The following is a 23,743-nucleotide window of genomic DNA, read 5'->3' on the forward strand; positions in this document are numbered from 1 at the left end:
AAGCTTCTCGCGCGCAGGAAGTTGCTGCGAAGAGGCGCGTGTGCGAGGAGTTGAATCTCCCGCTCCCTCGAGGCTGGGGTTGCGTCTGTTGACGCGGCCGATTACAATCCCGAGGTACGGACACGCTGGGGCTGAGGGACTTGGGGGCTCGGTCCTTCCTGAGAGGTGACGGAATGGAAGTGGGGGCGACTGCGGCAAAGGGTGCGTCGTCTTGGGCGGCGGTTGCCTGCGTGGAGGTGTGAACCGTCTTTCACAGTCTGTTAGGTAAGTCGCTCAAGGGCCGGGCACGGTGGATCACTCCTGTAATCCCAGCACTTTGGGAAGCCTTGGCCAGGAGTTCCTCGAACCCCGTCTCTACTAAAAATACAAAAATTAGCTGAGCGTGGTGGCGGGCGCCTGTAATCCCAGCCACTCGGGAGGCTGAGGCAGGAGAATCGCTTGAACCCAGGAGGCGGAGGTTGCAGTGAGCCGAGATCGCGCCATTGCACTCCAGCCTGGGTGACGGAGCGAGACTACGTCTTAAAAAAAAGGAAGAAAAGCACCTTGAGAGGCCAAGGCGGGCGGATCGCTTGAGCCCAGGATTTCGAGGCTAGCCTGGGCCACATGGTGAAACCCTGTCTCTACAAAAAAAGAAAAAATACAAAAATTAGCCGGGCGTGGTGGCGCGCGCCTGTAGTCGTAGCTAATTGGGAGACCGAGGTGGGAGGATTGCTTGAACCCGGGAGGCAGAGGTTGCAGTGAGCCGAGATGGCACCACTGCACTCCAGCCTGGGCGACAGAGCAAGACCCTGTCTCAAAAAGAAAAAAGAAAACCGCTAAAGGGGTTTCCAGCCCTCCCTGACGGCCCTGAGAGGAGTGATTCTGTTTTATTTTGGTTTTGGTTGGGGAAGGAGGGAAATGAGTTACCTGAAGTTGGCAGAACCTGAAGTTGGCAGATTTAGGCAGAATCTTGCTGGAGGATGGATGAGAGTTCTTGGGGAAGTTGAAGTACTTAACATTTTCAGTACTTGAGCGCTTTCTGTGTGCCAGGCGCCCTGCTGGAGTCCCTTTTCCTCTCCCGATCCCCGCAGCAGCACTGAGACATAGGTGCAGGTCCCCTTGGCAACAAGGCAATCTTGGGAATCAGAATTTTTCAAATTTTAGAAAGCTAATAGGGTGTGTATTTTATAATTAGTCAGCATCCCCCCCACCCCGAGGAATCTGGGCCAGTTCTTGGTCATAAAATGTTTCTATGGGTCAAGGTGTGGATATTCACACTTAGGGGAATATTAAGACCCTACATGGCCTGTGGCGATCCAGGTGAAGTTTTGCGGTCAGTTTATAAATCAAGTTCCGTTCTTTGGAGCATTTAAAGGACCGTGGATCTGTTGTATTTGTTCCATTTGGTACATGTGGAAACTGAGGCTTAGAGAAGGTAAATGATCTGGAAGGAGGTGCAAGACTCTCAGGCCCAAGGTTTTCAGCCCGATAATCGCTTGGCTTAAGTCACTCTGGGCTGGATGACCTTGGGCTCCACCTCTGGGCCCTCATTTCTTTCCTCCCAGGGCTAAGAGTATATGAGATGTGGACAGAATGTGATTTGGTAACTGCACACAGGGGTCTCAAGCTCAGCTGTCTGTGAGGGCCAGGCAGATAACATGGCTGGGATTACAGGCGCCCGCCACCACGCTCAGCTAATTTTTGTATTTTTAGTAGAGACGGGGTTCGAGGAACTCCTGGCCAAGGCTTCCCAAAGTGCTGGGATTACAGGAGTGATCCACCGTGCCCGGCCCTTGAAAGAAGAGAATTGGTCCAAGTGAGGCTGCGGGGCCTTGGAGAGCACTTGCCTCATATAAAGGGAGAGTTGTGTTTGGTTTTTTTTGTTGTTGTTCTTTGTTTGTTTGTTTTGGAGACAGAGTCTTGCTCTGTCACCCAGGCTGGAGTGCGGTCTCACTGGAACCTCCACCTCTCGGGTTGAAGCGATTCTCCTGCCTCAGCCTCCCAAGTAACTGGAATTACAGCCATGCACCACCACGGCTAATTTTAGTATTTTTGGTAGAGACGGAGGTTTCACCATGTTGACCAGGCTGGTCTCAGACTCCAGTTCAGGTGATCTGCCCACCTCGGCCTCCCAAAGTGCTGGGATTACAGGCATGAGCCACTGCACCCAGCCTCTTTTTAAACTTAAATTTATTTATTTATTTTTTTGGAGGCGGGATCTTTCTCTGTCACCCAGGCTGGAGTACAGTGGCACAATCATAGCTCACTGCAGCCTTGTGATCCTCCTACCTCAGCCTTCCAAGTAGCTGGGACTACAGGCACGTAGTACCACAACTTGCTTATTTTTAAATTTTTTTGTAGAAACAAGGTCTTGTTATGTTGCCCAGGCTGGTCTCGAACCCACTTCAGCCTCCCAAGGTGCTGGGATTATAAGCATCCCCCACTTGCCTAGCACTGGTCGGAGAGCTTTAAATGGGCTCCAGTGAACTAACTTCGTGGGATGTAGACCCAGTGTTGCCAAATCCTAGGGTGTTTCAGAAGTTGGAAACCTAATTTTTAGGTGAAATTTTCCAGTTTTCAAGTTTGAGACTAGTGAGCCATGCTTGAATTTTCTTTCAAAACATTCTGTCTGCCAACAAACATTATGGACCAAATATCTGTCAACTGAGTTATACTTATAGATTGAGGCTTAACCTCTGACATGTAAAAAAACTCATTGTTCAGTAGAATTAGCATTTATTGTAGGTCTACCATATTCCCATATCTGTAGTCTCAAAAATCTGGAAAACTCAGAACAAATTTTTTTTTTTCATAAATTTAGTATTCATGCCTTACCTGAACTACTACAGGGTATTTTTTTAAAATATAACTTTAAATTATTCTACCTAGAATGAATAATTATTCCTTTCTCTAGAAATGGTAAAGTGTTCAATTATGAAGTGCAGCCTGATCCACACTGTGCTGGGATTTTGTTTTGTATTGTTTCTGTTTTTGAGACCGAGTCTTGCTCTGTCGCCCAGGCTGGAGTGCAGTGGCACAATCTCGGCTCACTGCAAGCTCCACCTCTTGGGTTCACACCATTCTCTCACCTCAGCCTCCCAAGTAGCTGGGACTACAGGCGCCCGCCACCACACCTGGCTAATTTTGTTTTTGTATTTTTAGTAGGGATGGGGTTTCACCGTGTTTGTTAGCCAGGATGGTCTCAATCTGACTTCGTGATCCGCCCGCCTCAGCCTCCCAAAGTGCTGGAATTACAGGTGTGAGCCACCACGGCCAGCCCTGCACTGGGATTTTAATGAAATATGCCATATATATATGCCATATCACCTTTTTAAAATAAAAGTTGAATGTCAAAGCACATCTGGTGTTGGAGTTTGAAGAATTTGTGGACTTGTGTCGTTGTTAAGTGATCCGTGCTGCTTTGTGTTTTCAGCATTCCGCAGATATATGCCACTTGGTCCAGGCAATGGATACAAATGGGTAAAGATGTCTGTGGTACGATGTTTTGCATATTATGGGTCATGAAAATAACTGGGTGCAGTGACTGTTTTTTTTTTTTTTTTTTTTTTAGACGGAGTCTTGCTCTGTCGCCCACGCTGCAGTGCAGCAGTGGCGCGACCTCGGGTCACTGCAAGCTCTGCCTCCTGGGTTCACGCCATTCTCCTGCCTCAGCCTCCCGGGTAGCTGGGACTACAGGCGCCAGTCACCACGCCCGGCTAATTTTTTGTATTTTTAGTAGACACGGGGTTTCACTGCGTTAGCCAGGATGGTCTCGATCTCCTGACCTGGTGATCCGCCTACCTCGGCCTCCCAAAGTGCTGGGATTACAGGCTTGAGCCACCGCGCCCGGCCAAGTTGAAATATTTCTGTTGTAGAGATAGCGGCCAGGTGCGGTGGCTCACACCTGTAATCCTAGCACTTTGAGTGGCCGACGAGGGTGGCTTACTTGAGGTCAAGAGTTTGAGAACAACCTGGGCAACAAGTGAGATCCTGTCCCTACAAAAAGTGAAAAAGATTAGCTGGATGTGGTGGCACATGCTTGTAGTCCCAGTTACTTGAGAGACTGAGGTTGGAGGATTGCTTAAGCCCAGGAGATTACAGCTGCACTGAGCCATGATTGTGCTGCTGTAGTACTCCAGCCTGGCAGCAGAGCAAGACCTTGTCTCCAAAAAAAAAAAAAAAAAAAAGGAACAGTTTTGGAGGCTGATTTACGTGAACTCACATTCTAGAGATGATAACCAGAAATCCCAGAAGCATTGTTCCATTGGTTCTTTAGACACCTTCATTCTGTCAACAACTGTAGGTGCTTTTACACCTACTGTTAAAGCACCTACTGTACACTAAGCGACACAGCAGTGAGCAAGACAGAAGTTCCCACTGCGGCCATAGACTTTCCTCACCAAATCTCCTAAACATGTTTTTACTGACTATGTTAGGTGCTAACAGTGGTGGCGAAGCTGTTCTGTAGGTTCTGAAGCACAGTGGAGATGTGGGGCTGGGGTAGCTTCAGTAAATACAGTTGTTGTTGTCCCCTGCAGGGAGACTCACACTGGGACTTGTCTTCCTCCTCCTGGACATTTTGGGGGCTCGGCAGCATGGACAGCGAGTCAGCCACGGGCGGAAGGGAGACTTTCTCACAGCTCCCTTGTGCTTCCCACAGCCCTGCCAGCCGGGAACACGGAGGGGAAGGAGGAGGAGCTTAAAAGAGGCTACCGAAGCCCAGTTGGCCATGACTGAGGTGAGTTGAACGTCACTCTGTCTTAATCGGTCACCCCGAAAGGCAGGAAAGTTGGCTTTCCTTTGTGGCCGAGGCGAGTTGAAGGCCGCTCTGTGTTAATCGGTCACCCCCAAAGGCAGGAAAGTTGGCCTGCCTTTGTTTTGGCCTCGCTGTCCCATGGTGGCTCCCAGGCGATCTTTTTTAAAGGAAAGGCGATCTTTTTTAAAGGATCTTTTTTAAAGAACATGCTGTTCTTTTCTGCTTGTACTCTTCTGGGAACCCCTATTGCTTATAGGATAAATTCCAGGTTTTTCAGCCTTCCTGTGTGTTCTAGGTTCTACCCACCTTTGCACCATCTTCTCCCATTTCTCTAGATGACCAGTACTCCCTTTGGCCTAGTAGTAAAACTTGATTCTGTACTTTCCAGCAGCTTCCCTGCCTTTGCTCAGGTTGGGTCCTCTGCTGGAATCCCCTGCCCCTTTTCCATCTGGTAATGTCTACCCGGCTCAGTTCCCCAACCCTTCCCTAGGCACTCAGCACTTTCCCACTCTGACCTTCCATAGCGCCCCCTGCTGCCTCCACTGTAGCACAGATCCACCTAGATATGGATGTTCCTGCCCATACCTGTCATCCCGACCAGACTAGATGCTCCTTGGGGACACGAACTGATGGGGATTCATCTCTGGGTCCCCAGGGCCCAGCACAGGCCAGGCACACAGGAAGCCTCATGAGGTATTAGGTGAATATATGAATGAATCAATGAATGATGCATGAAACCATCTATCTGGTAAATATCTGTTCATCCTTAGTGATCCAACTTTAATGACCTCCCCTCCAGGAAGCTTTCCCTGACCTCAAGGCAATGGCCTCCCTCCTTCCTCTGGCCCACACAGCCCTCGATACCTCCCTGTGCCACAGTCCTACCTCCCTCATGTCTCTTCATCAGACCATGAGCTCCATGAGGCCAGGAACCAGGTCTGACACACATCTGTGTCCCTAGTGCCCACAGTGTGGTCTGGCACACAGGGTAAATGGTTGCCACATATGTGCTCTGACCTTGTCACTTTCCTGTGGCTCCCCAGTGCCTCAGGGATCAAGTCCGCCCCTGTCTTCCCACCTCCTCCATCACTGAGACCAGGGGCCCTTGTCCAGCACAGTCTGGGAGTGTGAGGAAAGGAAGCCCCTCAAAGGTCCTCTGTGATCTGGCTCCTGCTGAAAAAACTGCTCGACTGGTACTCTTGACAGGATATAGACAGCAACAGTTTCTATTATAAGTGTCAGAAATCGACTTATGCAGTCAGGACACTACTAATTATATAACCAAAAGTCCAGAGGTAGGGCTGTCATCATCTGCAAGTGTGATTGGGACTCAGTTTATTGTCCCCACCTTGAACCTCGCTTAGTATGGGTTCCATCCTTGATGAGCTCCTTCCCTTGTCCCAAAACAGCTATCAGGACCACGTGCTGCTTTGCCTCCTTCGACAAGTATTTACTCTGTGCCTGCCATGTGTGGGCTTTGTTATAAGTCTGGACTAGGGAAACAGTTTAGGTGGTTCCTGTCCTCATGAAGCTCACGTTATTGCGAGTGACAGTGTATAAGCTTGCTAGGGCTGCTGTCACAAAGTACCACACACTGGGTGGCTGAAAACAACAGAAATGGATGGTCTCGCAGTCCTGGAGGCCAGAAGTCTGAGATCAGGGTGTTGGCAGGGCTGGATCCTTCTGAGGCTGCAAGCCAGGCCTCTCCCCTATCTTTTGGCAGTTTGCTGACCAGCTTCAGTGTTGCTTGGCCTAGAGAGGCATCACCCCAATCTCTGCCTTCATCTTCCCAGGATGTTCTCCTCGTATCTTCACATTGTTTTCCCTCAGCCTGTGTTTGTCTTTTTGTCCCCATTTCTCCTGTTTATAACAACTTCAGTCATGTTGGATTAGGACCCACCCTGGTGACCTCATCTCAGCTTGATCACCTCTGTAAAGACCCCATTTCCAAATAAGGGCAAATTCTGAGGTACTGGGGATTAGAACTTCATTGTATCTTTTTAGAGGGTTACAGTTCAATCCATACCACACAGTAAAATGCATGAAGTAAATCACAGAATGCAGGCAGTATTAAGGATTATGGAAGAAAGGGATAGGGAGACCCGGGGTGGATTTGCTGTTTTATATAGAGGGGTCAGAGAAGGCCTCATGGAGAAGAGGCATTTAAGCAGAGAACTGAGGGACACAATCTTGATTGTAAGATGGGAGCTGGCAGGTGTGTTCGGGGAGCAGCAAGGAAGCAGGTGGGGCTGGAGCAGAATGGATGTGCAGGAAAGGGGGAGAAGGTAAGCCCTGAGGGATAGCTGGGGCCTGATCTTTAGGGCCCTGGAGATCATTGTATGGCCTTTGTCTTTAAATACGATGAATTCAGAGGCCATTGGAGTGTTTGGAGCAGAGGATGGACGGGATCTGTTGTAAGTAGAAACAGGATCCCCGTGGCTCGTCTACCCAATTCCTGCTTAGCATCACATTGGGATGACTGTTTCAGGATCTTGCTGCTGCTGTAACAAATCACACAAACCTGGGGGCTTAAAAACAACACAAATTTATTATTTCACAGCCTCTAGAACTATAGGAAATAAATTTCTTTTCTTTATAGATTACCCAGTTACAGCAACAGAAGATGGACTAATACACTGTGTGACTTGGAGAAAGTGACTCTTTGGGCCTTGATTTTGTTTTCTATAAATTGGGGATAATCCTGCCTCAGAAAGGAGTCAGGCGGTTTAGTGACTCACTGCACCTAAAGCATTGAACCATTGCCGGCATGCAGAACGCTCTTGGCCAAGGAAGGGCTTTTGCAGTCAGATGCCTGGAGGGTTGGGCTGGGCAGTGTGAGCCAGAGTGGAATTGCCCCCTTGTGGAGCTCTTGCTTTGTGCTAAGTACTGTGCAGTCACCTCCCAGCAGTATTTCAGTTGCTTCCTGTAGCAGCCCTGATGAGATGGGACTCATTGGTCCCATTTCACTAGGGGAGCAGGAATTGGGGTCACAAGAGACATGCAGCTTACTTGCCAGTAGTCACTCATAAGTGAAGGTAGTAGGGCCAAACCTCAAAGCCAAACAACTAAAGAGAGGTGGTTTTTATTCTTCCTTAAAATGTGCTGTGTGTGCGCGTGCGCATATGTGCCTGTGCCCACATTGATGGAGATTTGGAAGAGACACAGCAGTCATGGTTTCACCTAGAGATGGGGTGTGTGGGGGCAGGCTTTCACGTTTTATCGTCGGTACTTCTCAGGTATTTGAATTTTTATCCTAAACACCCATTAACTGGCCAGGTACAGTGGCTCATGCCTGTAATCCCAACACTTGAGGAGGCAGGGGCAGGAGGATCACTTGAGGCCAAGAGTTCGAGACCAGCCTGGGCAACATGGCAAGACTCCTACTCTACCAAACAAACAAACAAACAAAAAATTAGCTGGGTCTGGTGGCACATGCCTATAGTTATGGCTACTTGGAGGCTGAGGCAGGAGGATTGCTTGAGCCCAGGAGGTCGAGGCTATCATTGTGGCACTGCACTCCAGACTGGGCAACACTGTGAGACACTCTGTCTCTCTCTCTCTATATATATATACACATAATATATATAATAAGTTATATATAAAATTTACAAATTACCAGATTTATAAATTACCATAATTTATAAATGATAGAAAGAAACCGATTCCTTATAGTGAAAACTAGCAAATAAAAGGAGATTCAAGCATTTACCCTACCTGTCCTATATGAACTCTTCCACTGACTAGCCAAATAATAGAAAAATTTTTCTTTTTTTTAGGCAGGGTCTCACTGTCACCCAGGCTGGAGTGCAGTGATGCAATCACAGCTCACTGTAGCCTTGACTTCCTTGGGCTCCTGTGATACTCTCACCTCAGCCTCCTGAGTAGCTGGGACTACAGGTGCATATGTAAATTATAATATATAAATATATATAATTATATATGAAGTAAAATTATATAGAATACATATCTATATTATATATACATCATATGATGTATATATATACACTATACACACGCACACATACACATAAATAATAATAAACACCTATTAACTAGGAAAGTTTTAAAATGAAAGATGGCATCACTAAAAGTTGGACAACCAGATAAGAGCCTTAGGTAGTCATGGGGCCTAAAGTGGACCTGGTACCACCTGTGAGTGGGTCTTTCCCCCAGAGGCTGTACTGACTCAGTCAGGCCTCTGCTCCCCTGACCGGCTCACAGGAAATGCGCAGCCAGGGGGGCAGCCAGGTGATACTGCATAGAAGCAGCTTGCCACATTCAGAACGTGGGATCTCAAATCAGGAGCATGGAGGATGAAGAAGGCACAGGGGTACAGCTGTAGATTTTAAAACCTCAGAGCCACATCAGTTACACGCAGGGTATGGGCTCCCCTGGATTCTGATTGAGACAAGCTAGCTATAAAGACACACCACTAGGCTGGGCACAGTGTCTTATGCCTGTAATCCCAGCACTTTGGGAGGCCGAGACGGGCAGATCACGAGGTCAGGAGTTCGAGACCAGCCTTGCTCACATGGTGAAATCCTGTCTCTACTTAAAAATGCAAAATTAAAATTAGCGGGGCATGGTGGTGTGCACCTGTAATCCCAGCTACTCAGGAGGCTGAGGCAGGAGAATCGCTTGAACCCGAGAGGCAGAGGTTGCTGTGAGCCGAGATTGTGCCATTGCACTCCAGCCTTGGCAATGGAGTGAGACTTTGTCTCAAAAAAAAAAGAAGGGACACCACTGAGACGTCAGCCTAATCTGTATACAGATTTTGAATGTGGTCTAGGTGTTCAGTGACTAAGGAGTTACTGCTCATACTGAAGTATTCACAGGTGAAATCAGATGACCCCTGGTGATGGGTTCATGGTTGTTAATTATATACATCTCTCTACTTGTATGTATGTTTGAAAATTTACAAAATAAAATCTTGAATGAACACTAAAAAAAGCAAAAGTGTGAAATAAATAGATTTTTAGGACCAGACAGACCTGGGTTCCGTCTCACCTGTGTTAACCTTGGTTGACATTCTGTCCCCTGGTCAAGACTCCTTTTCTTTGCCTACAAAATACAGGGGTTTCCAATCTCTTACGTCTCAAGTCTTGTGAGGCTGAGGATGGGATGGTTTTTGCCAAAAGCCTGGCAGATTGAGGGCTGGGGGTGCCCTGAGTGAGCTGTTGGGCTCCTCCCTGACCCCAGCCTCTGAGTGACCAATAGTGTATTGTGTTTCAGGAATTTGTGACCCTCAAGGACGTCGGCATGGACTTCACCTTGGAAGATTGGGAGCAGCTCGGGCTGGAGCAGGGGGACATGTTCTGGGACACAGCGTTGGACAAGTGCCAGGACATCCTCCTGCTGGGTGAGTGTTCCCTGTCCCCAGGGGCCTACTCATTGTCCTGCTTGGTGATCACCTGTGCTCTCCCCCAGCCACAGGGTGAAATCCTGGGCTCCTCCGAATCCGCATGACCTAGCCCAGCAGTTCTCAGCTGGCCAAGGAGACATTGGCCATGTGTGGAGACATTTTTGATTGTTACTTCTTGGGCCAGCAGCGTGCTGCTGACATCTAGCCGCTGGAACCCGGGGAGGCTGCCACACATCCTGCAGTGCACAGGAGAGCCCACAGCCAAAGCCTGGCCTACGCCAGTGTCAGTAGTGCTAAGCCTGGGAAACCCTGCTCTGGCCCCATCTGCCTCCCCAGCCTCGTCTTCACCACTTTCCTGCTTGTAGTCAGTCATTCTTCAAGCTGAGACTTCAGGGTCTTCCAGTTGCCCTCCCCTCTGCCTAAGTGGCTCTCAGGGCTTACCTTCTTCAATCTGACCTGGGACCCTGTGAGAACTCTGTATCTCCTCTCCTGCTCATCTTGGCCATCGCTCCATCACGTTCTAACTACCATTTTATCATCAGAGCGGGAGCCGTGTGAGGACAGGGGCGTGTCCCCAATGTTTGGAACAAGCAGTTCCTGCTCCAGGGCCCAGCAGACAGCTCTAAATTAATGAACGATTGAGTAGCAGCTCTTCAGACTTGCTCGTTCAATCCTCCAGTCACCCCATGAGGAAGCTGGGTTGTCCCTCTTGTGCCGAATGGTCTGAAACTGAGGTTGAAAGAGAGGCAGTCACCTTCCCAGCTATGCCAGTGTCCCCAGGACACCCACAGCTCCAGTGATTGACTAGGATTCCCAGGACTCAGCCTGTGGTCAGACTCATGGCTAAGACTGACTACAGTGAAAAGAGTCAGCAGTCAGCAAAGGGAGGAGGTACATGGGGCAAAGTCCAAGGGAGCCAGGCACAAACTTCCAGAATTCTCTCTCAGGGGAGTCACATGGGACATGCTTAATTCCCCCAGCAATACTGTAGAATGTGATATCTCGTGTGAAATGCTGTCCACCAGGGAAGCTCATCAGAGACTCAGGGCCAGGGTTTTTACTGGGGTCTGGTCACGTGGTCCCCTTTGCCTGGCACATACCAGAATTGCAGACTCCCAGGAGGAAAGCAGGTGTAAGCCACAGTGTTTGCAGAGTTTAGGTCCAGGGAGCGTGTCCCTTCTGTTCTGGAGACATGGGGTACCCCTCTGAAATCCAGCCTTGCCAGCAGGCCTTTCCCAGGAGAGCAGCCAGCCTGCTGTGTCGCCCTCTTCTGCACAACAGTGTCACACAGTGAGAGAGCAGCAGGGCCCAGACTCCAGCTAAGGTCTGTGCAGCCCCAAGGCCACATCACCCCAGCTCCCCATCAGTGTCACCTCATTAGCTCATTTTGCCTCTCTGTTGCCTCAGTTCTTTCTTTTTGAAGAACCAGGAAAATAATTTACTTCAAAAGATGAAAGCAGTAAAATATAACACTGTGGAAACTGTCATTTGATAGAATCTCATCACATTGGGGCAGACTTTCTCCAGACTGACCAGTGTGTGCTAAGAAGCATCTAATGGGAGGTCCTACTCAGTGTCGTTTTGAATTTTTAAACTACAGCCCACAGTAAGAAGTGTGTTTACCTCGACTGCCCCTTCGCCCATTTGCGTGTATGTATGAGTAGTATATCCGTGTCCTATTGCTGCTGTTACACATAGCACAAACGCAGTGGCTTCCACCAGCACGCTTGTATTATGTTACAGTCCTGGAGGCCAGGAGTTCCAAATGCATGTGGCTGGGCTGGAGGCGAGGTGTTGGCAGGGCCATGTTCCTTCTGGAGGCTCCAGCACATGCAGTCCTCTCCTGGCCCGTTGCCAGCTTCTGGAGGTCACCTGTATTGCTTGACTCATGGCCTCTCAGTCTTCAAAGCCAGCAGTGGCGTTTTCTCCGCTGTAGCCTGTATCCCTCCTGGATGGTGACTCTGGTCCCTTACTTGGGGAAGCTTGTGGAGGGTAGGGCTCAGGACTGCTTGGACCCTGGGACCCTGACATCTTCTGTCCTTGTCCCATGGAGGCCTCAGGCGTTGTGTGGCCCATGGCTCAGTGAGTGAATCATGAATGGCTAAGGAAGTGCATGCCTCTCCACCTGGCAGATTCTGCCCATTAAAGAGCTGTCACAAGTCTTGTGTCCCCAGCCCCAGCTGTCACAGCTTTGATCACCCTGGATTGTGATTGTTTGGCTCCCTCTCTATCACTGGACTGGGAACCCTACAGGACAGGCATCCCCAGAGGCGCCCAGGCAGCACCTGGCCCACAGGAACCATGTGCAGGATAAAGCATAGAAAAGTCAGGAGAGCCAGGAGGTTCTCACTGAGTGTCTGGATGACCCTCCATGTCCTGGTTAGATGACAATGCTGTTCTCTCCCTGCAGACCCCCCAAGACCCAACCTGACCTCCCACCCAGATGGCGGTGAAGATCTGGAGCCTCTGCCAGGAGGAAGCCCAGAAGCAACGGGCTCTGGTGAGTGGATGGAGAGGGGCCCCCTGTGTACCTTCTGTCCTCCAGACCTCCATCCTGGGGCTGCCGCCAGCTCTCCCACAGGTCTACCCAGACATTACAACACTCAGCTTTAGGACTTCACTCGCCACTCGCTGGCTTCCACCCCCTCATCCTGGGAGCTGGGGGCGATCCGGACATTTTTATAGTCCCTCACTCTGGTGTCTCTCCACCTTGCCCTTCAGCACAGGGCTATCCTGGTGCCTCTCCGCAGCTCCTCTTCTTCCTTCCAGACTCAACAAGGAGACGCCCTCCACTCTCTGAGTTGGTCTCTACTTTCCTGCCTTGTGCTCCCTGGGTGTGTTGACCCTCATTCTACTTCTTTTACCTCCTTTCCTTCAGGTCCATTTTTCCTTCCTATCCCTGGGGCACAGCAAATGGCCACATTAGGGAGTAACTTAAGCCTAGGCCTGAATGCTGCCGAGAGCATCTGCCCTGCCATCTCCCAAGCCAGGGTTCCTCCAGGTGGATCAGGTTAGGTGGTGAGGATTCCTGGGGTGTTACCCATGGAAGAGACATCCCCAGTAGGAGAAAGCAGAGGCAGCTGCCTCGCCTGGCATGGGAGGCTTCTCTCCTTGTTTCTTTATCTGCATGAGAAGCAGGGCCCTGAGCCAGAGACCACAGGAGTCTCAGGCTGTACCCAACCCAGTCAGTCTGTAGCTCCCTTCTTGGCTCACCACACTCAAGCTCGTGTACACGAGGCCTCTGCAGCCTCCTGTTCAGCACATCAGTGTCCCTCGTAGGTGACTAACCCATGCACAGGCTCTCACAACCTCTGCTTTCTGTTTCTGTCACCTCAGCATAGTGGCTGTTTCCAAGCATGGGTAGCCGTGCCTTTACTAACAAATGTACCTCCATATCCTCTAGTAGTGACACTCGAGTTGCATAGTTACCACGTAAGCGTCTTTCCCCTTTAACGGTGTGCCTCTCTTGGAAGCAGGGCTTAGCTGATTCACCCTGTATTCCCAGCTCCTGACATCATGCTTGGCACATAAGGGGTGCCTGTTACATGTCTGTCGGTGCATTTGAGGCAGAGGGAACAACATGAGCACCGGTGTGGTGAGGAGAGTGAGCTGGATATCTGTGGGAGAAATGAGCAGAGGCAGAGGTGACAATTCAGGACAAGGTGTGATTTCAGAAGGCTTTCATTTGCAAGTTTTAATTCCAGGTGGAGAGACTTTAAGCAGTCTCATAGATACTCAGATGGTGAGCCAAGAACTGCAGAAGGGACAGGCTGGAAAAGGTATGATGATGGAGGAGAGGAGAGATGGGGAGACTGGAGAGCATACAGCAGAGCAGTGACATTCATGTTTTGTGAAGGATCCCAGAGAGCATACAGCTTGGTAGTTAAGAATATGGGGGCCAGGCATGGTGGCTCATACCTGTAATCCCAGCACTTTGGGAGGGCAAGGCAGGCAGATCACTTGAGGTCAGGAGTTCGAGACCAGACTGACCAACATGCTGAAACTCCATCTCTACTAAAAATACAAAAATTAGCTGGGCATGGTAGTAGGCGCCTGCAGTCCCAGCTACTCAGGAGGCTGAGGCAGGAGAATCACTTGAACCCGGGAGGCAGAGGTTGCATTGAGCTGAGATCGTGCAGCACTTTAGCCTGGGCAACAGAGCAAGACTCAATCTCCAAAAAAAAAAAAAAAAAAAAAAGATATATATATGGGGTCAGAGGGGTTCAAATCCTCATTCTGCTGCTCACTTAGCTTTAAGAAGCAGAAACGTGCCTACCTTATGGGAGGTTGTCGAGTGTAAGAGAGTGCCTGAGGCACTCCTGCCTGTGAGTAAGCATGCCATGAATGGGATTTACTGTCTGTGAATCTGTCCCGTGGCTGCCGCTGTGACAGTGGATGGATGAGCAGTGGAAGGTCCCTGTTAAAGAGCTTACCTTCTGGTAAGGGTCAGGGGTCAGACCCTTTCATAACTTGTCAAGGTGGAGGATGGTAAGTGCTCAGCTGTTTTTCAGAGAATATAGGGCAGGGGACTTAAAGCAGAATGGGGATGGGGTTGTCAGGGAAGCCTTTCAGAGGAGGGTGATACTCAAGCTGGGTATTAAAAGACTTAGAGGAGTTAGCCCAGGAAGTGCCATCCAGCATGAGGGACCATTAAAAGCACAGAGGAGAAAGTCTGGTAGATTTAGGGAACCGCAAGAGTTCTATAAGGTCAGCACAAAGAGCGCTGGGCTGATACACTCATTTCTCTTCTCCAGGCAGGAAGCCCTGGAAGGGTTTAATCAGAGGAGTGATATAGTCAGATCCATTTATTAAAAAACCCTTTAGGGCTAGCGTGGAAGACTGGAGAGAGAGACAGACAGAGACAGGAGACCAATGAGCAGCCTGGTGTCAGATGCAGTCAGTGGTAAAGAGAGGAGAGGAAGGGAGTTGAGACATTTCGATAGAGACCAAATGAAAATAGTGCCAAGTTGAGGGAGAGGTAGGGAGGAGGTTGACTCCTAGGATTCTAGCATGGAGAATTGGATGGATGGTGGAGTGAGGGGAGTGGGGTGTTGTCTGGTATAGAGGATGCAGGATATGAGGAGGAAGATTTTGGTGACAGTGCAGGATAGAGTGGAGAGTAGAAGCAGGTGAGTCCAGGCGACTTTTTAGGGAACTTGGTCAGTCACCTAGGTGTGAAGGTAATGGTCGAATCTCCCTCCTTGTTGAACCCCTGTGGTTTCTCAGCTCCCCTGTTGACCCTCCTGGGAATGGGCTCTGTTTTCTGTGATGCCAGTTCCACATGGGTCACCCCTTTGGGTCCCTTAATAGATAGGCTGGACTCAAGATCCATCACCCCTACTTGCTCTTGTCTGTGTTCTCACCCTTGGTGAACAGGAGACATTTGCACTTACTCTTTCAGATGCGACTGAGACCAAGAACTCTCCTCTGATGGAGGATTTCTTGGAAGAAGGATTCTCCCAGGAGATTATAGAGATGTTATCCAAGGATGGCTTCTGGAACTCCAATTTCGGAGAAGCCTGTGTAGAGGACACCTGGTTAGATAGTTTGCTAGGCGATCCAGAAAGTCTTCTGAGGTCTGATGTTGCCACCAATGGGGAAGGTCCCACGGAATGCAAGAGTTATGAATTAAAGAGAGGTCTCAGTCCTGTGTCCACCCTTTCCACGGGAGAAGATTCCATGATACATAATGTTTCTGAAAAGACCCTCACACCAGCTGAGTCTAAGGAATATAGGGGTGAGTTTGACTCCTACTCGGACCACAGCCAGCAGGATTCTGTTCAGGAAGGGGAGAAACCATATAAATGTAGTGAATGTGGGAAAAGCTTCAGTGGGAGTTACCATCTTACCCAGCACTGGATTACTCATACTGGGGAGAAACCCACTGTCCATCAAGAGTGTGAGCAAGGTTTTGACCAGAATGCTTCCTTTTCTGTGTATCCGAAAACTCACACGGGCTACAAATTCTATGTATGTAATGAATATGGGACAACTTTTAGTCAGAGTACAAACCTGTGGCATCAGAAAACTCACACTGGAGAAAAACCATGTAAGAGTCAATACAGTGACCACCCACCCAGTCATGACACACAGCCTGGTGAGCATCAGAAAACTCACACAGATAGTAAGTCCTACAACTGTAACGAATGCGGCAAGGCTTTCACCCGGATCTTTCATCTTATTCGGCACCAGAAGACCCACACTCGGAAACGCTATGAATGTTCCAAGTGCCAGGCGACCTTCAGCTTGAGAAAACACCTCATCCAACATCAGAAAACTCACACTGCAAAAACTACCTCTGAGTGTCGGGAGTGCGGGAAGACTTTTCGGCGGAGTTCGCTGCTCATTGAACACCAGGCTCTTCATACTGGAGAGAAGCCTTATAAGTGTAACGAATGTGGGAAATCCTTCAGCCATAACTCTACCCTAAAGATCCATCAGAGGATTCACAGTGGAGAGAAGCCTTACAAATGCAGTGAGTGTGGGAAGGCCTTCCGCCGGCACACTCACCTTAATGAACATCGGCGAATTCATACAGGCTACAGACCTCACAAATGTCAGGCATGCATCAAGAGTTTCAGCCGGCCCTCACATCTGATGCGACATCAGGCCATTCACACTGCAGAAAAGCCCTATCGCTGTGCTGAATGCAAGGAGACTTTCAGCGATAACAGTCACCTTGTGCACCACCAGAAAATGCACACTGTCAAAACCCCGTATGAATGCCAGGAGTGCGGAGAACGCTTCATCTGCAGCTCAACCCTGAAGTGCCACCAGAGTGTTCACACAAGAGAAAAACAAGGATTTGTTGTGAGTGGGAGGATCTCGGATCAGAACCCAGAACAGAAAGAGAAGTGCTTTAAGTGTAACAAATGTGAGAAAACCTTTAGCTGCAGCAAATACCTCACTCAGCATGAGAGGATTCACACCAGCGGAGTGAAGCCCTTTGAGTGTGACCAGTGTGGGATAGCCTTTGGCCAAAGTACTCAGCTCATTCATCATCAAAGAATCCACTCTAGAGTGAGGCTGTATAAATGGGGTGAGCAAGGGAAAGCCATCAGCAGTGCCTCCCTTCTCAAACTTCAGTCCTCCCACACAAAGGAGCACCCTTTTAAATGTAACGAATGCGGAAAGACCTTCAGCCAAAGTGCGCACCTCTCAAAACATCAGTTAATTCATGCTGGAGGGAATCCCTTTAAATGTAGTAGGTGTGACAGAGTCTTCACCCAGCGAAACTACCTTGTTCAGCATGAGCGAACTCATGCCAGAAAGAAGCCCTTGGTGTGTAATGAATGCGGGAAAACGTTCCGTCAGAGCTCGTGCCTTTCTAAGCATCAGAGAATTCACTCAGGTGAGAAGCCCTATGTATGTGACTACTGCGGGAAGGCCTTCGGCCTGAGTGCAGAGCTTGTCCGCCACCAGAGAATTCACACTGGAGAAAAGCCTTATGTTTGTCAGGAGTGCGGGAAAGCCTTCACCCAGAGCTCATGCCTTTCTATTCACCGGAGAGTTCACACTGGGGAGAAGCCCTACATATGTGGTGAATGTGGGAAAGCCTTTGCCCAGAAAGCAAATCTAACACAGCACCAGAGAATTCACACTGGTGAGAAGCCTTACTCCTGTAATGTGTGTGGCAAAGCTTTTGGCCTCAGTGCCCATCTCAACCAGCACCTGAGAGTTCACACCCAGGAGACACTTTATCAGTGTCAACGTTGCCAGAAAGCCTTTCGGTGCCACTCGAGCCTCACCCGCCATCAGCGTGTACACAACAAGCAGCAATACTACCTGTAGCCATTGGGTGGCAGCAGAGTCCCAGAATATGAGACTTCATCAGCTGTGGAAAGTTGGAAACCATCCATCCTATTGCAAGTTTCTCTCCAAATAAATACATCTAAAGATTGATTAGAAAGTTTGTGCACATGTTTCATTACAACAGTGAAAACACAAAAATGGAGAAGCTGTACAACGTCAGGATACAGAGGTAGGCTCTGGAGCCAGTCTACCTGAGTTAAGTTCCACCTCTGCCATCTACTACCTAAGTGACCTTGGGAAAGTCAGAAAAATCTCTCAGGGCCTCGGTGTCCTCATCTGTAAAATGGGCATCACCTACCTCAGAGGGCTTTTCTGAGGATTAAATACATAAATGTGAAGCACTTAGAACTGATGGCCAGCACATGAGGGCTCACCAAGTGTAAGCCACAAATACACATCAGCCATAGCACAAATATACTCGTGTTATAAGAAAGGAATTAGTAATCTCTCTGTGTTTACTGTAGTTAATGTTCTTATAATGTATTGCTTTTAATTTACGTTTTCCTTTTTTAAAGTTTTTCTCCAGCACCTTACTCTTCTTAAATGCCTGGCCTTTTTTGTCCCTTTATCTCTCTTTCCTGGTTTTTTTTTTCTTAACCCCCAGAAAGCCAAAAAGAACATGTAAACTCCTAACCTCAACTAGCTACAACCTTCCACTCCTAACCTCCCAAGCCTCTCACTCAGAGAGGACTCCCTATCCCACAAACACATGCTTCCTCTTCCCATGACCTTCTTCTGTTTAACAGTGTTGGCTATGCAGTAAGACACCCAATTTGTCATGGGAGTTGACACCAAAACACAGCTGGATTCCTTCAGGAAAGCTGTGTTGATCAAGGTGTTAACCGCATATGAAACACAACCCATATGGAAGACATGCTTGGGGGTCAAACCTGTGGTGTGTGGAAGTGACCGCTGGGATGTCATCATTCACTATTTATCCAAGACAGCCGCTCACCAGGCCATTTGCTAGGCTCGGGGGCAGGTGGTATCAATACACTATGCACTGCTACTACTCTGAAGCTTCTGGAATCAGAGAAATGAATGAACCCGTTTTCATAGACGATTGCTGTTAGTTGACAAGTGACATCTTAAAAATGCCCCATTCCCTCATGTCACAGGAAGTTCTGGGATCACCAAGGAGTGTTGGAGAGTCCAGTGAGATGGAGCCACACAGCCAGTTCCCTCCTGACAGTGTCTTGTCAGCTCTGTCACATTTGCTGACACAGTAGTCTTATGAAAAGCACTGGACACATACTTTCAATGCCTTTCAGATTTTAGGTGCTTCAAATGGTTAGGGGGTAAGTGCTCTGTACCCTTGGGCTCTTCAAGTCTTGCACCTGGAGTTCTGCTGGTTAAGTTTGTTAAACTTAGTTGAAACTGGGAACCTGTTGGCTAACCATTGGGCCCTTATGCTGTTTTTCAAATGGCTGCAACATTTAACTTCTTGCACATGGTTCCCGTCCTCTGGAGCTCTGTCTTGTCTGGGAGATGGGCATGTTATATACCAAAAGAGTGGACAAAGTGTTGCACGGCTGGAATACAATGGGGACTCTGGAAAACTGGCAGCCATTGGGGGTGGGGGACAGTCTATAATCAGTCACCTGTGTTGCTGCAGGCCATGGTAGAAACGCCCTCCATGTGTGCATATTTGTTGGTTCTCTGATTAAAGTTTTGAATCTAAAAGCATTGATTCCTTCTCTCAGCCTGCTGCCATGCAGCCACGCATCAGTCCCTGCCTGCCAGGCCTCACGTCTTTGTGGGGGAGGGCTTCTGATGGTGATCATTGACCAGTAAGAAACAGCTCAGTCTGTTTTCCCGCTGTCTGGGCGGGGCATGCGCCACTGAGGAGGCACACAAGTTCACCTGGTCCTCAGATCATCATCAAACAACACTTTTCAGTCTTTGTGTGAGCCTAAGTCATCAAGGAGAGAGCACAGGCAGCCTGCAGTTCACTCTTCACAGACACGTCAGGCCCCAGGCTTGGGGAGTGTTTCTAGTTAGCATCCAATAATACACATAACTTTGCTTAGTACTTTAATTTTTGTCCCTGCCTTTTTCCTTTAGTGACAAGTGACAAGAGATACTAGTTTCCTGCTCATGGTAGTAATAGAAAGTTATTTTTTTTGATAAAGTGAGCTGATCGGGCCAAGTGTGGTGGCTCATGCCTGTAATCCCAGCACTTTGGGAGGCCTAGGTGGGAAGATGACTTGAGCCCAGGAGTTGGAGACCAGCCTGAACATGATGAAACCCTGTCTCTACAAGAGAAATATGCAAATTAGCTGGGTGGTGACCACTCATCACTTAAAAATTATTAAAATGGCAAATTGTATATTTTTACCGCAATTTTAAAACATTTACATAAAGTACTACATTTTTAAAGTTTGTGTGGTAGGCTGGGAGTAGTGGCTCATGCCTGTAATCCCAGCACTCTGGGAGGCTGAGATGGGTGGATTGCCTGAGCTCAGGAGTTTGAGACCAGCCTGGGCAGCACGGTGAAACCCTGTGTCTACAAAAATTACAGCTGGGTGTGGTGGCACACGCCTGCACTCAAGCTACTAGGGAGACTGAAGTGGGAGAATTGCAAGCCTGGGAGGTTGAGGCTGCAGGAAGCTGTGATCATGCCACTGTACTCCAGCTTGGGCGACAGAACAAGATCCTGTCTCCGAATAAAGAAAAAAAATGTGACTGGAAAAAGAAATGAGCTACAGGAGCCTAAACCAAGCAAGGCTAAGATGGCAAAACCCAGCACCTCTGAGGCTGGTGTGAAGACAAGCTCAAACGAGGTCAAGGTATAAAGCAGCAGCAGAGTCTTCTAGGGCCAAGGTCTCCCCCAACATTTCAGAGGTGGGGCCCCCTTGTCGGAACTGATACCCCAGCTAAATTCCAGCTTGACCTCTGGAAGGGCCGGAGACTAAGGTCAGTCAGGGTGATAAGCCTTGTCAACATAACCAACCTCATAACCCTAGGTACCAAGGCGTGGATGAGCTTCTATGGCAACACTTCGTGTGTTGTCACACGTTATTGTTGAGTGCATTAAGTGCTCGCCATATGACTCTACTGGCAGAGGACACCTGGAAGCTCACGCCTAGTCTCTCCTAGACTCCATCCTTTGCATCTTTTCCCATGGCTGATTTTAATCTCTATTTTTAGCTGTAATAAATGCAACCAAGTATAGCAGCTTTGCTGAGTTTTGTGAGCCCTTCTAATGAATTACTGAACCTGAGGGTCCACTGCCCTCTTTGAGACTGTTTCTCCAGTGGACTCAAGAATGATACTCGGTTTAAGGGTTCTCAAAACGAGCATCAGCGGGTTCTGCCCACGCCGGCCCCATGGGCTAAATTCTCTAATAACCACCTCCCTTCCCCGCCTACTCCAGCCAATCATTGCGCTGACTCGGCTCCTGGCCACACCCTAACCCCGCCTCCACTGCTTCGAAACCCGTCCCAAGCCCTGCAGCCCCATAGGCTGCCGCCACATTCTCGAGCCCCTTTACCTTTAGGTGGCCTAAATCCCTGACTGCTCGGGGCCACTCTTCAGGCCAAAATGGGCCCAAAATGGGGAGGGCAAGTGATGAATGTCACTAGACAGTCGGGCCCTCAAGTACCTGGCAACTGGGGGCTTGGACCTCGGGTCGGCTTCCCACGCGAAGCTTGCTCCCCACCTGCATCCGCACGTTGGTGGCGACGCTGCCCCGGCCCCCACGGATGCCTCTGCGCATGTCAGACTCCCTGATGAACTACCCTTCCCAGAATCCCGCGGGAGCTGCTTAGGGCGACGGTCCTCTGATGGCCGATGCGGGAGAAACCCTGGCGTCAGGCGGCGCTCGAGTGGAGCACAGGAAGTCGTGGCTTATTCTGGCTTCAGTATGCGGGTTGGAGAAGGCGATCCACGAGGCTGCCTCTGTTTCCTATGGATCAATCGCAGAAATCGTTCTGTAAGCCCCGCCCCCACTGCGTGCGGGCGGCTTTTGTCTCCATGGCAACCGTCAACTCTGGAAACGCCTGTCTTTCTCCATGGCAACTGTCTACGCCGCAGGCTGGGGCCGCCCATTACCGGAGCCTTTAAGCAGTATGGGTGCTGGACAAACAGCGTGATCGGGTCGTAAAACTTGATGGAACGAATATTAGAGCACAAGGAAGAAAAAACCGGGCTAGGTGGGACTGAAATAGTTGATGTGAGGGAAGATTTCTCAAAGGAGGCAGCCTATTTTTTTGTTGTTTGTTTTTTACTTTTAGTTTTTCAAGACGGGGTCTCTCTTGTTGCCCAAGCTGGAGCACAGTGGCACGATCTCGGCTCACTACAGCCTCCGCCTTCCGGATTCAAGCGATTCTCCTGCTTGAGCCTCCCGAGTGGCTGGGATTACAGACAGGCGCCCGCTACCACGCCTGGCTAATCTTTTGTATTTTCAGTAGTGTGAGAAATGGGAAAGTTCTTCTTCAAAGATTATAAAAAGTCACAATTTCTTACTATAAGATTGCTATCCACTATTATATATTCCAAATCAGCTGTCCTAGCTTGCTCTGGCATGCCTGGACAGAACTAGACAAGCCCCAGCCCATAGTGCATAGTTAAGGAAGCATCCTTAACTATCCCTGGGTAACTTCCTTTTCTTTCTTTGTTCTGTTCCCCTTACCCAATTAAAAAAGTTTTAAACTAATAGCCAAACGGGTAAAATGTAAAATGTGAGGTCCCATTCCAGCCAATGGAAACTGGACACAACAGTAGGGTGGATGCCTCAGGTTATAAGTAACTCTGTCTCCTTTCTTCGGTGGGGTCTCATGGCTGGACAGCTATTGAGTAGCACCCTTTCTGCAAAAAGTAAAGCTTGCCTTGCTAAGACATCATTTGTTCCCGCATTCTTTCTTTTTTTTTTTTTTTTTGCGACACCAAAAACTTCATTCCCAACAGCAGAGACGGGTTTCCACCATGTTGCCCAGGCTGGTCGCCAACTCCCGACCTCAGGTGATCCACCCGCCTCGGCCTCCTTAAGTGTTGGGATTACAGGCGTGAGCCACCACTCTTGGCCCAGGAGGTGACCTTTGAATAAGGCTTTGAGGGATGAGCAGGAGGTTGCCTGGAAGAGAAGGGAAAATATAGTATATCTAGAGATCTGGCCAAAATTAAAAGTCTTAACGAGGGTGTGGGGAAACCGCCATTCTCCTACCCTGCTGGTAGGGAGAGGAATGTCTTCAGCCTTTGAGGAAGTAAATCAGTCAGTCAGCGGGTGACTGCTGAGAACCTACTGTATACTGGGAAGTGCTCCAGACACTAGGGATACAGCGGGGAAAGATATACAGGGGGACAGGCAGTAACCACGAGACATATGATTGGAAATCGTAAGTGCTGTGAAGTAGGCCAGGTGTGGTGGCTCACACCTGCAATCCCAGCACTTTGGGAGGCCGAGGTGGGTGGATCACTTGAAGCCAGGAGTTTGAGACCAGCCTGTCCAACATGGTGAAACCCCACCTCTACTAAAAATACAAAAATTAGCCAGGCGTGGTGGCCGGCGCCTGTAATCCCAGTTACTCAGGAGGCTGAGGCAGGGGAATCACTTGAACGTGGGAGGCAGAGGTTGTAACCGAGCCGAGGTCACACTACTGCCCTCCAACCTGGGTCACAGTATGAGACTCCATCTCAAAAAAAAAAAAGTGCTGTGAAGTAAACAGGCAGGGGCTGAGATAGGAATGAAGGAGGGACTGTGGGATCAAGAAACAGAATTCTTTGAGAACATAGTGTGAAATAACATAAATAATATCAACCTCAAGAAAAATGTAGAGGAATACTATGAATCGCAGCTGGAATCTGCCCTAAATGTATATTTCTTCTTCCTGGTG

At 49.1% G+C, this 23,743-nt stretch overlaps 1 protein-coding gene and 2 long non-coding RNA genes across 5 annotated transcripts; 1 reads left to right on the forward strand and 2 right to left on the reverse strand.

Annotated features, from left to right (window-relative positions):
* The first annotated feature begins 1 nt into the window (after position 1).
* ZNF473 (zinc finger protein 473) lies at positions 2–19,592 on the forward strand. Of its 3 annotated transcripts, none has more exons than XM_003915945.5 (5): positions 2–114; positions 4,640–4,717; positions 9,968–10,094; positions 12,508–12,597; positions 15,499–19,592. In XM_003915945.5, the coding sequence occupies exons 2-5, from the start codon at positions 4,709–4,711 to the stop codon at positions 17,886–17,888; spliced, it is 2,616 nt and encodes an 871-aa protein (XP_003915994.2). In that variant the 5' UTR covers positions 2–114; positions 4,640–4,708; the 3' UTR covers positions 17,889–19,592. The 3 variants fall into 3 exon arrangements, with proteins under 3 accessions (XP_003915994.2, XP_009193289.2, XP_031515061.1); XM_009195025.4 differs by having other exon boundaries at positions 3–114; positions 4,518–4,717; XM_031659201.1 differs by lacking the exon at positions 2–114 and adding an exon at positions 129–264 and having other exon boundaries at positions 4,518–4,717.
* LOC108583306 lies at positions 5,232–22,208 on the reverse strand. The gene is made up of 3 exons (XR_001897794.3): positions 21,514–22,208; positions 15,491–15,616; positions 5,232–7,263 (listed from the first exon to the last, which is right to left on the reverse strand). It is a non-coding gene; the product is annotated as an uncharacterized LOC108583306 (long non-coding RNA).
* Positions 11,811–14,089, reverse strand: LOC116271621. The gene is made up of 2 exons (XR_004180225.1): positions 13,311–14,089; positions 11,811–12,996 (listed from the first exon to the last, which is right to left on the reverse strand). It is a non-coding gene; the product is annotated as an uncharacterized LOC116271621 (long non-coding RNA).
* Positions 22,209–23,743: the final 1,535 nt, after the last annotated feature.

This window comes from Papio anubis, chromosome 20 (genome assembly GCF_008728515.1).
Source record: "Papio anubis isolate 15944 chromosome 20, Panubis1.0, whole genome shotgun sequence".
Classification (NCBI taxonomy): domain Eukaryota; kingdom Metazoa; phylum Chordata; class Mammalia; order Primates; family Cercopithecidae; genus Papio; species Papio anubis.